Consider the following 18,271-nt stretch of genomic DNA (forward strand, 5'->3'; position numbering starts at 1 on the left):
TATTAATATAATAACATGTAATACTATGTACTGCAGGGTTACAATAGTTACAATATTCACAATAGCATACGCGTATAAATGATGCAAACACATATTATAATGAACTAGTAATTATTAATTATTAATAATTACGCTATCGTTGTAATGATGTATACAGCTGTGTCGAAAAAAAGTATGTACATACGTGAACTCAGCGCGGACGATTGTGCGACTACCAACGAACTTTTAATTTCAAGTAGTTCATGGCGTTGACGTACCATATACATTTTATATACATATACTTATACTATAGAATCATACTATATATTGTTGGCTACATAAAAAATAACAATGTTCATCTGATGCGCCGATTTTTCTTGCCTGATTTCACCCCCCCAGAAGGAAATATTGTAAATAATATACGCCACTTTACCCAGCTGAGCACTAATTAAAATGTTTATATTGGTATACTATTGGCAATAGAGTGTACCTATCCTGAAAGCATTAAAGCCGGGTTCACATTACACCGTGACGTGTAAGATGACCATGTTTACCACAATTACCAAACAATACCGCATAGTTGAATACTTGGATATACTCAACTTTTGGCCGTGTGGTTACATTTATGTGCGGAAAAATGATAACTAAAATAAAATAATATTATGTTATTATATCAGGTACAATATTCGTATCATTGGTATCGCATTTTGGTATAAACATAAAAATACGAAATCACACGACACGACGACGTGTTAATCCACCTTAATGAATCACTAAATATTATTGGTATAGATCAATGCTCTACAGTCTATACCTATATTCCAGTATAGGCTGTATCTATACGTATGACGTATCTTACCGCTATAATATACCTGTTGATCTATTTAACTCAATAGACACTTAGGTATTACTGTATTAGTTCAAAAACTGTTAATATTTTAGAAAAGCAGAATATTTTTTGTAGTATTTCGATTTATAAAAATCTCCTAAAAAATGTAAGTTGTCAGACTGTTAAAGTCCTATGGCTTTGTGGGTGATGTTAGCATTGGAACTTAAATCGTATAGCTCTACGAAATTTTGTGATATTAAATGCGCAGTGGGTAGCGATTCAAGATTATCATCTACAGACCACAGGGAACTTAAGCACGAACATATTACAAATAAAATTAACTGATAAAATGTATATGAACGTGTATAATTTAATTTAAATTTGTTTTATTATAAGTCTTGATAAAAAAATGTAGGATCAAAATATTATACACGGAAAATATGATACTTTTAAGCAATATAAAAAATAAAGAAACGGCTATTAAAAAAATGAATTTAGTATAAACTAGCTATGTACGTTTGGTATTGACGATTATGTCTTATGGTTTTATGCAATAAATTTGTGATTGTATATGTTACTGTAAATTACGTTATATTAGAGTATGACGTTATTTGCTGCAGGTCATTAACTTTGAATGCCTACAAATATGTAAATTATCGTTATTTTTTAGTGAATCACTATAATTATTTTGTACCTAGTTGAAAATGCATGAGATGTTCAATTGTTGTACCTAAGACAATATATAATATTTTAATACAAGGTTTCTCATAACTTATAAGTAATAGGTACATACAGAAATCTAAAATACCAATGTTTTACACAAGGCCTTACCGATATAATTAGGTTAATTTTAAGCTATTGCCTATTTATAACATGCACTTATATTCACACCGTTCTACTGTAAGTTGGTATTGACTTAAAAGTCATAAGTCAATAACAATAATAATATGCAATATAAAATTTATAAATATAAACTTTTATAACGTAATTGGGTATTTAAATCATATAGACGCTGTAATACAAAATATATTATTCGTACTTTCGTAGGGATTTGGAAATTTGTCACCATCATGTATATTGTATATTATTATATATATTATGTATATTATTATCAACATTAAACAATGGTATTTTCAAAATATTCAGATTAATTTTAAGTTATTTATACGAAAAACCTATTTTTTCCGTCCTGTGGTATACGCATATAGATACTATAGCAGCTAATAATATTATGATAATTATATTATAATGTGTGTGATTTGTAGTGGCCAAAAATGTATTTAAATAGTAGATAAGGTGGAATTTTGATCCCATTAGAACATTTTATTTTTGTAGAAAACGGATTAAATGTCTCCCAAAGGATCAAAATGTCCCCGGATTAATATGTCCCGTACTCCCGTTACTAATCTACCGTATTGCTATAATAATTATAGCATTACAGTACGTAAGTATACAAAAAAAAAAAACCTTAGAAATATGACAAGTGACAATAATGAATTATTACTTTATTGATATTTAAGTATTTAATATATCCATTACTGTAGGGACATACTGAAATACTCAATGACTGGTACACTCTATTTAGGTACACCTTATAATAAAATATATATTATAGCAGAGCGACATCCTCCTTTTTTTTTCGTTTATAAACATCGACGATCGGGGATTTTTTCAAGGTGCTTCCCGTAAATTTGTGTATTCCTTATTTTTTAAACATTTTTATTTGCTAATTTAGAGATAGATATATTATTTACAATATGGACATATGGTAAAATCTATGGAATATTATACTTATATATATAATATAATCATTATGATGTGAAGAATGTTCGATGATTATAATACATGAAAATTATTTTAATTATTTTTAAACGTGACGCTAACACTACAAGTCTACAAGTATTATAGACTATAAGTTATAACCATAAGTTATTTGTTCAAATTTACTTCATTAATTGTATTTGATTACTTTTCAATTACAATCTATAATCAAATTTAAATACAATTTATTGTTTCGCTGTTGCGAGCGCCGTCGTCATTCAAGTGTGTGTTTAGTGTTTACGAATATCGTCTCTCGGAAGAGTATACCAATTGCAATAATATTATTATAATATACACAACGACCCGGTCGTAAAATTTACAGTGGGATTTGTGGACGACAAACACACGACATATTTTTCCTGTTGGATTCGCGCTGAACCAAAATACATAATAATAATGTTATAATCATATTATAATCCATATATTATATACATAATACAGTCTTACGACCCGCGTTATTTAATATTGGTAATATTATGTAAAATACGGTGGCGGCCTTGCCGCCTCCGGGTCTGCAGCAGTCGTAGGTACGACGTGTCATATGTGTATCGACCGAGTGTACCTATATTATATTATGATAATTCAATGATTATTACACACATCGGTGGTCGCCGGTACGGAATTTTTAAAATTTAGCCGCTTACGAGCGTGTGTACGTTACTCGTCCGTTTCCACATATACAAACGCCACCAAAGGAAGACATATATATATAAAAAAAAAAAAGCGTTGCGGTGCAGCAGCGGACGAGATAAATATCGCCCGGCGAGAAAGCAATACGCAGTCGCCTATATATTATTTTATAACGTTTATGCGATGTTATACGCGTAGGTAGGTACCTATATGGTATAATATGCGTTCGCGTCAGGTGTATGTTTTGATATTATTTCACAACCGGAGAAAAAAAAAACAAATCGAAAAATAATAATAAATAAGTCGCACCGCTATTATATAGGTACCGAATAGAGAGGCCGTGCCGGCAGACGAGTAGGGTTTTGCGGCGCCGATGGTAGGGATCCTCTGGGAGCACCACGACCGAATAAAGCCGTTTCTTGGCCACTGTCCCGGCCGAGTCTGCGAACGTCACAACGACCTGCCACCAGCCAGCCACACGTCATATTAATTATTATAGTAATAGTATTATATTCAGTTAAAGACAAGCGCATACAATATAATAAATTATTATTATTATTATTGCCTATTGTCGTTCGCGTCGATAGTTGTCGTTAGGTATTCGATAAACGTAGAATATACGTCATATTGTAATAATAGTATAACAAAATTATTATCGTTTGTCATCGCCGGTTTTTTGATTTTCTTTTTCTTTTTACCCGCACCGTTTGCGTGTTTCGTATTTTGCGATTTTGAGTTCGGAAAACTCTCCCCGGAAAACCATACATTTAAATCTCTCAGTCGTTCACCACCTATACCAGTGTCGATTACTGCTCAACAATGATCGACTACTTGCAGACAATTTTCGTCGTGGTCATCGCCATGGTATACGTCCAGGCGGAAAAATCAAAAGTCATACGTAAGTCTAACATTAGTACATTTGTTTTTAAATTGTTTTTTGGTAAAAGTGATTCTATCACGATCTAAGGGGCGCGTTGTTCTTACTTTTCCGCACAAAAACCTGTTTTTGTCGACTGCACGCTGACGGTTAAGTGAGAGTGGAAAAACGACGACGACAACAAGTGGGTCATATTATTAAATCTGCTCGTTACATAGTCGTCAACACCACCCACGAGTGCAAAATGTGGTACAAGCCCTAAACGTAACTCAAATATTATTGAAAATTAGACTCGCATAATCATAGTTATTCATATAGTTGACATTTTCAGTTTTTAACAGCATAAGTTGCAGTGTATTGGTTGTTGTTGTATACAATTTGGAAAAATTAAAAATATTCTTCGATTTGTCCAAACTACACCAGATAGGTAACACGATTTAAACACACAATTTTGATTGTCTTTAACAATACACTTGATTACATGCATTAAAATATTATGTATAATGTATATATTACACCCCCGCAAACCAGATACCGCTCAGTCTATGAAGTAGACAAATTGCTGGTCTTTGTAGAGTGTATTCAATGTATAAACATAATTAAACAATACTTAAAGTTAATTATTAACTAGTATATTGTATATATAATTTTACTAATAAAAAAAATGTATAAAATACCATACATGAACTATATTATTTCCATTATTAAGATTACACATAAAAAATTAAAATTAAATTATAGTAAAAAAAAAAATCATTATTCTTTATTATTACCTACGTGTCTGCCATGGATTGCAATGGTGTGACAAGCAAAATATTATTACAAATTAAAATTCCATCATTCAGATTAACTACTAACATTCTGCGTGTTAAATAAAACTGCGACAACGTAACATTCTATGAACTTAACTACAGGCTATCTATAGGTATCTATCTATTGACTGTATTTTAATACTACTACAGCATATCTGCGCGCACGTCAGTGTTTTACAGGTTATTTGCTATAGATTGATACAACAATATAATGTTATATATTGTTGTAATAATATATTATTAAATAGTTTGTTTTTTTAGCGAATGTCTCATATTTACTATTTATCTTGGTTCTAATAATACATAATTTCGTAGTATGTTTAGTATGATTTCAAAGCTATTACAAACAATTATTGGTGCAATCTGTAATAACTGCAGTAGTTTTTAAGATTAACCACAACATTACTCACAAACCGGATTAATTATTACGATTATTAAAATTATTAAAATTAAGAGATAAAGAGAATAAACTATAAAAAAAAAAAAATAGTTTAAATCAAAATTCGTTATTATCATCAAAAATTGCTATGCGTGACATATTGTACAATAATTATTATTAATTATTACAGACACAATTTTTTAGACGTCTGCCAATCTGCGTATTAATAATAATTATTAATATACAAAATAACAAAATGTTACCTAGATAAAGGCGATATATAGGTATTTCTGACTCAACTCTTTACTACAGCAATGCTGCATTATATAGGTACCCTAGGATAAATGAGTAGATACATTTTTGTATAATATGCGGTGTGTTAGTTGTAGATAAGTTTATCCTAATAATTCCTGCTTTCTGTGTATGTAAATACTTGACAAATTATTACATTTTGTCTATTAGTGTATACACTATATTATGGCGTGTGTGCATCGTATTTATTCTATGTTTATCTAAGTTTAATTTATCCTTTCAATTTTTACATAGTTTCATACTTCCATGGTAGTACTACGAATTATAAACTTTGCGAACAGCGGGTAATAACTGCCGTTCAAGATTAGACGCAAGTCGCAATCAATAATATAATTATTATCTTACGACGACTCCACAGATGACCGATAAAAACGTGTTGCATTAAAATTATATATAATATATATATTATGTATTGCCGTATTGGTGTTTGGACCTATAGTATAATATTTAATGTTCCACAATACATATCATATATTATAGCAATTATAAAATATTTTGTAACACGTTTTGTAAACAGTTTTATGTAAAACCACAGTAATACATAAACGTTAAAGTTCAGCGTAATTAATTAGGTCGTTGGTACGAATATAGTATTATGTAAGATCGTAACAGCGTAACTATATAGGCTATAGAAATTGCACAGTTTATGAATGAGCTGCAACTTTTTAAATTTACCGTATTCCAAGAACTAATCAGCTTATCACCTATATAGGAATATATGATCAATATAACATCGATATATTAGGTATTATTATTAATTTAATTATAATTAGTATTATTGCAGCAATATTTTTTTTCGAGTTATTTTTGTATAGGAGTTTCTATTGTGCTTTCATTTACAAATCACACTGAAAACTTCCACTTAAGAGCTTATGCACAATTCAAGTCTATACGATCATTTTTCACGTTTAGGTTTTCAATTCCGTTTTATAACATTTTCCATAATGTTTTCGACTCGAAAACACAATATTATATTTTCCCATTACAGCATTACCTAAACGTACGCTATTGGATTTTATAATAGTATAGTCTGTATACGTAATATATATATATATATATATATTATAATATAATACCTAAGTATACTATTATATTCAATATCGTATACGGTGACGAGAAATGTTAATTACAATAACAGTGGAAAAAATAGTAATAATGGATCGAATGAAAAACCGGTCGCGTGTCGGAATCGACCTGATTGAATTGCTGCGGAGGACCGGTACTGCCGTCGGTATAGCCGCGGTCACCGCAGGCGTTGCATCATTCCCGAGACGCACCTATGCATGCAGGCACCGACCCGGTGGCCGGTGCTCGACCCGAAGTTGGCTAATAGCCCCTCACGATAAGAACGTTTTTCAAATGGATTATATTATTATTATTATGAATACCGTCACACTGTGTTATATAGGTAGGTACACTGCAACATTACAAGTACAACTCTACCGCGCCACAGTTCGACAACCTATATCTAATGATGTTTCGATTCCCCCGAAGATGCAGCAGCTGGTAACGGATATTATACTAATATATATGTATACAGGGTGGTTTACCAAGCATGACCAACCACATTTTGTCATGCATTTATCTAAATACTGATTTCTCGGAACTCTTAACTGTACCTATACTCAAATACTTAAATTACTAGGCGATACAAACTTATTTATATTTTTTATATTTAAGTACTACCCTTTTTTACTGTTGACTGTTAATATTTAAAAAATGTTTATGTAACTAAATCAAAATTCAGTATTTTAAACTTTACAATATGCAATTAAGATGATAAATGATATAATATATTAGCTGATAGGTTTAGTATATAGGTATGGAGCCATAGGAGATTAATTATGAGGGTTTAAAAGTATCAAGGTGATCATCACTTGTCAATAGTAATCATTGGAAATTTAAAATTTGTAAAAATTGGTCGAGTGTCATCATTAAAAAGTACTAGATGTCTGTCTATGGACTAGATTAAATACTAAATATTACCGAATATATTTTATACTTCATACATAACAAATGGTGCATGAAAAACCCAAGTACCTAGGTATTTGAAATTATGATATAAAAAAATTCAAAAAAATTTGAATACGTGTTCTTACGGGCATAGGTTTAGGGATAAAATGTGGGCTGAACGTGTGAATCACTCTGTACGTGTATAATGCACTTACCACTCAGCATACGTATACGGTTATCGGGTTATGATGGTATATAGGTATAGGTATAATGTAATATAATATCCTGTATTCCTGTCCGTGTGCCATGTCGTGTAGCGATGAGGGCAATGATATCGTAAAACTTGTGAAACCAGAAAAAAAAGACGTTTGGTGAAGAAACTCTTCGAGTACAGATGTCGTTTGTTTATAATGTAGGCATAATATATTATATTATTATATATTATACGCTGACGTCTTATGCAATACCCCGTGCATATCTATAATAATAATAATATTATTATATTATATTGTATCGACTATCCTACCTATGATGACGACGTGTACGTATGTCATGGGACATCGAAAACTATTATGTGCGTACACGCGATATGAAGGTCGACAGTGTTTATACGCGTATGAGTATAATACTATAATAATATGTTATATTATAATAATATTACGATGTGTATATTATTAAGATGTGTTGCTTCGCAGTTTGTATGTACTTTTGCGAAATTATTTTCTCATTTGATATTTAGTTTTTCGTACAAAACTCCCGGCGCCACGGACGTCGTCAATGTCGGTACCGATTACCTACCTATTATATTATAGTTTAATATGATGACGACGATCGCGTTCATTTTAATCGTTTCAAATTAAATTTTTCTCAAGCTCCAGAGAAATCAATCAAACATGAAAAAACTACAAATTAATTCAGAAGTAATCGTTGGTTTTCACTAAAAACTGATTTTCTCCTTCAGAATGCAATAATTAAATCGTTTTTTTTTTTTTTTGTAAATATTATCGTTGATGTCTTATGGAATTAATCCTTGAACTATTAAAAAAATAAATATCTTATTGTGTATTCCGATGATAATTGGTACAAAGCAAATTATACATTTAAACTTGAAATTCCCTTCAATATAATACAATGAAATACAATATAATATGTATAATTATAAATATGTATATTATACGGAACGATGTTTTTTTTAAATTTATTTTAGTACTATGATATTATTCAACCAACCAAATTCAAGATAGTTCAGTTTATTAAATGTATGTGTTATAACTTATAACTTAACTTAATATAATATTCATATATTGTAATTTTTTTTGATCGTTGAACATCCAAATTATATTATTCTTAATTGTATTACTTTTTTTTTAAATATTTTATTGGTCTTTAAATTTTTAAGAGTAAGATGAAAATTTCCCATTTTTAATATTATAATATTATTACTTACTAGTACAGCCAATCCTGGGCATAAACGAGTTAAAAAGTTAAAGTTAAGTTAAAAGTTAAGTTCATTTTAACTTTTTAACTTAGTTTTTAAAAATTTAATTTTTGACTTAACTGATTTGTATTGATATTAACTTAATAAATGACGAGTTACTTTTAATCAAATCCAAGTATTTATAAATAATTAAATAATAAATATAATACAATTATTATTGATGATACAATATGTTGCCTAGACCTTTACTTTTTATTATTTTAAACCATATTACTAGCTATATTTGATAAATTAAAAAATAATTAAATAAATAACTTACTTAAATTAATAAGTTAATTGTAAGTTTCCTTATAACTATTAACTTAACTTAGTTAAAAAAAAATAGCATAACTATTAACTATAAACGTTTAAAAATATTTTCTATCGACTTAACTTAACTCAATTAAAAATTACCATTAACTTGCCCAGGCTTGAGTACAACCCTTAATAATATATATTTTATAGGTAATAAATACGATTTAACTTATCATACAAATAATATACATGCGTTATCATCCATGCCAGATTATCATAGAAATAATTAGAAATTGATAATAGTAAAAAAAAACACACCTATAATCTATTCTTATTTAAAATAAAACAATTTGTAATGTATGTAGGTAGGTATATAATATATTACGATCATTTTTACATTTTCTCTCTATTTATTATTTACAAATTTATAATACATGAAATAGTATACGTATTAACTGTAGACCATGTTTATATTATTAATTATGTACCATTAATAGTATTATAAATTATCAAATATTTTAGGCTTTCTTTAATTACCTTGTTTGGAAATAGGTAAGTATAAAAAAAATTGTTAAAAAATATAACTCATGTTTCATAACTATAATATTATAATTTTTAATTAAAATATTAAAAAAATATTTATTGTTATATAGTCAATTTGAAATTTTCTCATACATTTATAGTTAATTTCGTTTTTCTTGTGAGTTATGACTTATGAGGTATGTCTTAAAAGTTAAAACTTATCCAATTATTATTTTTGAATAGTTTCTGAATTCTGTACAATTAAATTAATACAAATTACTTGATTTATAAAAAGCACGTTTGATTATAACATTATATTCCTGTTTGATGTCATTGTTCGTTCTGCAGATAATGTTATCCAAGATATAGGTACTCGGTGAATGTTTTATTTTCTTACTATAAATGTATAGGTATGTTATTATTGCTTCATAGTTTATATAGATATAATATCTAAAGCAGTTATTAAAAGGTTCTTATATATACTCACTATATGACCTATTTAAAATTGTGAATAAATTTGCGATCTCATAAAAAGTGAAATTAAAAAATAAATTAAATGCGAATACGGGTTTTCTGTGCATAATTTTGTGTTACTGTGTTATGCGCATAGATAAAATATAAAAAGTAGCAAAATATTTGAAAAATTGTGCGTAAAAAAAATAATAATCATTAGATATTACTCATACTTGTCTTTTGTTTCAAAATGTGTAATACATTGTTCTTCTTTGTTGTTGTAAGTCGTGTTACAGTCATTATGGCGAGGGGCATGATGGGCATCGCATATAATGGTCATACTACCGTTGATTATACAATATTAGAATAGTTTATAAGATGATGTTAAAATGATGATACAAATCAATTAAAACAATTATTTAATGTGTTTATAATGTTTTTTTTCAGCGCCCTACATAAAACAATGCATACGAAACGACCCAAAGCTCAATGAATGTCTCGCAGCGGAAATCAATCATTTAAGACCGTACTTGAAAGAAGGTGAGTGACATCATTAGGAATGTCTGTACTATATTATACGTTCCAATCATATACTCCATTCACAAATACACATAGGTAATATTATAATGTTGACAATACTAAAATAATAATATTGTACTCGTATTGTTTATAACATGATTACTATTATTATATTCCATATTTAAATTTTATTATTATGGATTTAATTAAATCGTCCAACGTATTGGGCCCTGGAGACGATAGGTACGGGTCATCCACTCTTGGTTCGATCATACCAATTATTATGACGTAACGCGAGAAATGCGGTCAATGTCGCGTACCTACAACTAGTACAACTACAACTACTGCCGCCATCGCGGTACTGCGGGGAGTTGTTATTATATTATTATTGCTATAATGTTTGGAAAACAAAGTTTTTTTTCCTTCTGAAATTACAACGATAACGCACGTTATTATTTGTTAAGTATTCATGACTCGCATTTTCTTTATCAAGGAAACGATATTACTCGTCCTTTTCAAGTATAATAATTAGTTGTTTATACAATAAGCAAATCCCGCATGCAAGTACCTAGCAAACAAAATGTATAAATAATAACATTGATTTTCATTTCAAAACTATAAACATAAATAAGCGGAAATCGTTCCATAAGTCTTAACTAACATAACATTCCCAACGACTGGATAAAAATATATACCCTATAGTTATAAACATTACAACAATAAGAACAACATTATGTTATTGTTTTTATTTTAGATACTGAGTGGAGTGATTATTATGGTATTATAATATAGTGGTATTAATTTTACAATGATGTGTATTTTTTTTTTTAATTGTTTGATTACAGTTTTTATTTTTGTGTCCATCATCATCTTTTGGAGCAGTAAAACTGCTAATATTTTCAACTTCAATATCTTTTCTGATAGGACGGCGAATATTGTTAGTACTTTGGGTGGTCAAAGGTGTAAAACTTCCCAGTACTTTTCTTAATTTGTATTTGAGTAAAACAAAAAACATTATGGAAAAACGGGAATTTTTACGCAAATCCATTTTCTTATTTGGTTGTATATTCAAAAACAAATAACCACGGTACTTCAAATGTTCACTAAATGTTATTAGTAATTACTCACTATACGTCATGATATAATTTTAAAAATATTTTAACTCTTTTTGAACTATAAAAATGTTCGTTTGGTCGAAAAACTTATTTAATTCAAAATTTTCAAAAGTTGTTACAACTGGGATTTAAAAAAATAAAAAATCGTAAATCCTTAATAAAGTCAGTAAGTCGTCATTGACTTGAAAGTTAATAATAATAATATATGATATGAATATACAACACTATTATAATAATTACATAGGTATTATAATAAATTAAATAATTTTGGCTAAAATTAATCTATACATACTGTATTATTAATAGTAAAATAAATTACTATAATAGCAATATAAATATATCATATAGGTAGTAACATTGGCTGACTAATACGGGTGGACGCCATCTCCGCTCAGAATCGTTTTTCGTACTTATACTTACAAGGATATTTTATCATTGAATTCAAATTTAACACATCCATTATATAGGTAGTGACCTACTAGGTACACTCGATACCTACTTTACAACAGGAAGGTTACCTACATTTCCCCTTTTTAAAAATACATTATTTAATTTTACCGAAGGGCTAAAGCTTACACGAAAGTATCTGTAAAGTATTAAGTGTGAAAAAGCAGACATTCATATAATTTTAAAACAAAAATATTAAAATTAATGAATATCGATTATAATGTGGTTAACAGTTATATTATTTTAAATATAGGTTGTAAATATGCAAACATATCAAGTGTAAATATGTGTACTAGGTACCTATGTGTAAGCTATTATTATGTAGGTATATATTCAAATATTAATGTATGCTTAAAACATGTCGAGCTATAATAATTAGCTATATAATCTAATAAAAAAAAATGTATACATTTATACATAAGTACAATAAAAATAGAGGTTTAATTTAGTCAATTAATTCCCAATTAGATTGAACTAAAAACATATTTTTTCTATAGGAATCGATGAAATCGAATTGCCACCTGTGGAACCTTTCAGGATGGATTCGTTGAGTTTAGCAATTACCGGTGGATCTAATGGCTACAAAATCACTTTGAGGGATATTGATTTGTTTGGAGCCAGCAATTTCTCCATTCAAAAAGTGTTGTAAGTTAAACTATTAGTGATAGTGTATGATTATAGTCGAAACCCAAAAAACGTAATGTGGCAAAAACCACAACAAACAATACTTGTTCCAATCAAAAAATACCAGTTCAACCTAACTTGCGTGCAATGTGTTTATATATATGTATCAGAAAAAGATAATACAATAAAATATTATAATTAATCATAATATAGGTAAAGACCAATATTAATAAAAAAAAAAATAGTATTTAATTATATCGATAAGCTTTTATAACTCTCGAAAATCAGCTTCATAAATTGAGAAATCGTAAAAGATTTTATACATAAATCATATTGGTAAAAGTAATTTCATATTAGTATAGGTATATCACGTCATTCAATCACTACTATATATCGTAGGCATCAAAATATCAATTTCGTATTAAAGTAGGTACCTACACACTTAGAAGATAAATAATCTTTTATAAAATAAATATTGAATAATCTTTTGATACCATAGTCGATTATGCCCTTTATTAGATTTTGAGCGGAGTGTTGAATACAATACATTTGGTAGTCTTAGTGTTTAAAATTCTCTGTTTTTTTCTATTGTCATCTTTAGAAGCAAAAAAAATTATCCGATCTTCATCGTTGACGGTGGTTCTTCGTTGCAAAAATTAAGCAGACGTTTTTTAGGCAAAATTTAGTTAAAGTACCTAGGACCAACTGTACTATTACTAATAATAAAATTTAAAATACATTTTAAAATATCCTTAGAAAAAGAGGTTATTACGGCGTCTCCGATTAGAATGTTTTTTTTAGTGTGGAACGATTTATCATTGAATTCAAATTTAACACATCCATTACAATGATCTGTTCTCAATGACGAGGTACACCCGAGACCTGTATAGTCTCCAATTTTTTTATTATTTTATTTGACCGTGATTTTTATTTATTTATTAAATCAATGCCTATGAAAAGTTAAACAATTGAATAATAATTAATTTAAATAAAAAAAAATTAAATTTGATGATATTTTTAAACAAAAGTTTTTTTGCATTTTTATAGTAGTATTTTATTTCAATAGTCATCCTCATTTGCTTAACCTTTACATCAACCTGTCCATAACTGCAGTGTAATTATTAAAATATTTTCAATTTTTACAACTTTAAATTATGGTTTTTACTACCTACTTGTTAGATCTAAAGTAAAGTTGTCACATTATTATTATTTTTGAAATCATATTAATTTATATATGTATATATATATAATGAATAAGCAACTGATTGGTTGTTACTTCTTAATAAGACCCTATGTCATTTTTTGCAAATTATAACTGATATTGCAGTATGGAAATTCAGATGATTAGTTTCTAATTTGTATAATATATTAATATACATATAGTTAAAATGTAATTATATTTTGAAAGAAGAAACTGTCCAGTTAACATATTAACGCACAGCCCAAACCACCATAGATCTAGAAACTTGAAATTTTATACAAAGATTCCTTATATAATTTAGACAAAAACTAAGAAGGAATTTTGGAAATTCAACCCATAAGACTGAAATGGATAGTTTTGTCACGGGATAGCTCTGGATCCACTTATCTAATCGTCGTACAGATTTTAAGCTTAGTTTTAGTATAGATCAAATTCCTGTCCCTGGAAAATTGAGTGATGAAATAAAAATGTAATATCCGTATCGGTTTCACCATCTGCCGGTTCTTATAGTGAATTAAAAAAATGCTTTTCAACCAAACCAATCATTCGATCTAGTTAAAATTGGTGTTATTAATTACATCCGCTGTTTATTTTCCCGTCGAAGCTACATCTAAACAGATTTCCTCACGAAGTATAATTAGTAATTAAACTTAAATCGAAATACACCATACGCAGTATTGCAGACAAGGTCATAAACGTATATAAATGTTACATAGCTACTAGTACATAAATATAATTTCATCATATGTATTGAAATTTCACAACCAAAATGATAAATGTTTTCTTATGTTTTTTCGTTATTAAATTTCTACCTTCGTTAGTATGGATATGCAATTTTATTATTAAAGTATTTAATTTAATTCAAAAATAAACTTTATAGTTTATAATAATCTTGTGAAGGCGTGATGTATATGCAATTTCGCTACTGCCATGCTACGGTAGACCAACAATAGTTTTTACGATTTTGTAGGCGCCCAAATAATGGTTTGATAAACCAAAAATTGAATGTGGTACGATCAATGACTTGTTTGATGAAATATTTCTATAATTATAATCTATATTTGAACGTGCGTTCAATTCATATAATAATTTATACTATGTATTAATTTAAGTATATTTAAATTATAAAGTAAAATCATTTTAATAAAACATATATTATATTATACGTTACGACTTACGATTAATCATAGAACTGACCATATTATTATTACACACTATCGCTATAGTTTGCTGATTAGTAGTTTGATATTAAATATTTTGTGGTTTAAGCCAAACAAACTATATTTGTTATTATAGATTTAAAGTTTATTAAAACCATGTTATAGTTTTTCCATAACATTATTAATTTAATTTAGATTGCGTCCGAATGCACCATTTGAAGGTAAAGTCAGAATTCCAAAAATGACAATGGATGCCAAATATGCCAGTACTGGAGTTTTGTTAGTGCTGCCTGCTAATGGAAATGGATCATTCCATGCAGATTTAGGTTTGTATATTTTATTTTACGTAATAAATGTTTTCTGTGTAATAAATTAATAAATTATAATTTTTTTTTTAAATTTATTTAAATATATTTAAAAATATTATTTTAGTACAATATATTTTACAGATATTTTAGTAAGAAATGTATATGTTATTCTATAAGATATAAATTGTCAATAAAAATAAACGAATTTTATTATAGGACAAGGTTACCTTTTAATTATATAAAAACGTAAAATAATTGATTCCCGACTACAAGATCCTACCTGACAAGGACTTAAGAGTCATGTACGTACCTACATCTCGGGTATTCAATAACTACCAATTATAAAACAATTTATACAATTTAGTTTTAAATCTATCTATTTAAATGCAATTTCAAAAAAAAATTTAGCTGAAATAATATATTAACTATGTTAATATATATTTTAAATATAGGTACCATGCTCAACACATTGTATTACAATAAGACTTTTATAAGTCAATGTTATTATAATTTTATAAAACTTTTCTATTTAATTTATACAGGCATCCAATATTTATTTGTTTTTATTAAATATTCTTGTAATTATTATCAATACAGCAATATGACTGAATAAATTATTTTAGGTGATGTCACTGCTACAGTAAAAGGAATTGTGTCTAGTTATTACAAAGATACCGAAAAATATTACAACTTGGACTTCTTGGAAGTAGATTTAGTCATAAAAAAAGCATACATGGTTGTCAGCAAAGTCAACAACAATAGGATAATTGGTGAGTGCAAAAAATAAATATTAGGTACCTACCTAGAAGTATAAAATACTAGCATTTAGTTAGCACTTATAATAACTTATAATTAATATAAAATGTTATGTTTGCACAACAATTTAAGTATTGATTTATTTAATAAATTAATTTAACTGAATAAATAAATCAATATTGCAATTTTATTATTAGAAATGTGGTATTTAATTAAATGTAATCAAAAAATAGGTTAAGTGAATCAACTGCTCAAAATATAACGATATATTAGTATAATAATATACTTGTACCTATATAGTAACTTTTAACCCATTTTATTCTAAGATATATTTATAACTATTAACTACTGTCTACCATTTATTATTAAAACAATATTTTGTTGAATAAAACTCAATTTAATGTTTGATTTAATGTTTTAGTTGAAGCAACAAACTTATTTTTGCGTGAAAATGGCCAGGAAGTATTACAAGTAATGATGCCTCAACTCCGAAGCAAATTGGCAGCAATTTTCAAGACGATAGTCAATCAGTTACTGACTCACGTCCCCGCAGATACGTTTTTCAGTAATTAAATTACTGTTATCATAATATGAAAAAAAGAATTTCACGTGAAGAGATTAATTGTTTCTCTTTTTCGTAGTTAAGGCCCTTTTTAGACTAATTTTGTTAGTAATATTATATTTGTATTATTTTTATTTTTAACTGATATACCTACGTTAGTTGTAATATATAATATGTCGTAAAAAAAACTCTTAGGCTCGTGTGTACCAAATTTCCTTTGCCACAGTGCCATCAAATGTATGATTTATTTAAAATTATCTCATATAATATTTTGACACATTGACATATAAATGATTTTGTTGTTAGTTGAAAATCAAATACCCTATAATAGTCGACACATAATATTATGAAACTTATGTGCATTTTAAGACTTGGTTGTATATCGTTTTTGAATTATTGCTATAAGATATATACACTAAAATTATTATTTAATTTAGATTCACTACTCATGTCATTATATTTTTGAAAACATCTATCGTCTATAATCTATAGATAATATTATAGATATCTAATTGTTTTCAATTATTATTTATGTGTATTTCGAGTGATTTCGTTCAGAAATAAAACTCACAGAAAATTGATTTGTACGTACTACTGCCGAATGATAATATTATGAAAGAATTGTATTTTTTTTTAAATATTATTCATTTTTATATTATGTAGTTATTGTTAACAGCATATGTGTAACAGTGTACGTATAAGACTAACTGTCATTTGAATAACTCTTTTCTATATCTAATTAGAGCCAACATTTCACCATATTCATAAACACATATATATATAATATATAATAAATCGTATATGTTATATTTTTGTAATTTGTGTGTTATTAAGATTGATATATCACCTACATAATATTAAGTACGTACATAACTCATAAATTATTTTGCTCTAGTTTATTTTGTAGTTTGCCTATTTTGCTATACAAAGTGATTCACCAAGTACGCTGGCCCCATTTTTTCAATAATGCAATTATTTATATAGCATAAATAATTTTGAATTGGGTGCATCAAAATGATCCACTAAGTAGTTTACAGTTTAAATAAGGGGGTTCGCATTTGTAAAATAACAAAAGATACAAACAGCCATTTGTTTCGCCACAGAACACTTCTCAAGTAATAAAAAAAACTCAAAATTTGGTCTTTTAGTATATTTAAAAATTCCAAAAATCAGAATATGAACAAATTCATTATTAAAGGAGGAAATGGAGGCGAGCATGCTTGGTGAATCGCCTTGTACAATGTAACACACTAATATTAATTATTATCACACTTTTTAAT

General features: G+C 27.8%; 1 protein-coding gene across 1 annotated transcript; it reads left to right on the plus strand.

The window, feature by feature from the left end:
- Positions 1 to 3,697: 3,697 nt before the first annotated feature.
- Positions 3,698 to 17,809, plus strand: LOC100169453. The gene is made up of 6 exons (XM_001952464.5): positions 3,698 to 4,157; positions 10,747 to 10,839; positions 12,878 to 13,025; positions 15,561 to 15,691; positions 16,297 to 16,443; positions 16,851 to 17,809. Exons 1-6 carry the CDS (start codon positions 4,079 to 4,081, stop codon positions 17,000 to 17,002), a joined length of 750 nt encoding a protein of 249 aa, XP_001952499.2. The 5' UTR covers positions 3,698 to 4,078; the 3' UTR covers positions 17,003 to 17,809.
- Positions 17,810 to 18,271: the final 462 nt, after the last annotated feature.

This window comes from Acyrthosiphon pisum, chromosome A2 (genome assembly GCF_005508785.2).
Source record: "Acyrthosiphon pisum isolate AL4f chromosome A2, pea_aphid_22Mar2018_4r6ur, whole genome shotgun sequence".
In the NCBI taxonomy this organism is placed as follows: domain Eukaryota; kingdom Metazoa; phylum Arthropoda; class Insecta; order Hemiptera; family Aphididae; genus Acyrthosiphon; species Acyrthosiphon pisum.

Coding starts and splice junctions, on each gene's coding strand:
- LOC100169453 (XM_001952464.5), top strand. CDS start 4,079: ATGATCGACTACTTGCAGACAATTTTCGTCGTGGTCATCGCCATGGTA. Junction 15,692..16,296: donor ATCATTCCATGCAGATTTAG/GTTTGTATATTT, acceptor AAATTATTTTAG/GTGATGTCACTGCTACAGTA. Junction 16,444..16,850: donor CAACAACAATAGGATAATTG/GTGAGTGCAAAA, acceptor TTAATGTTTTAG/TTGAAGCAACAAACTTATTT.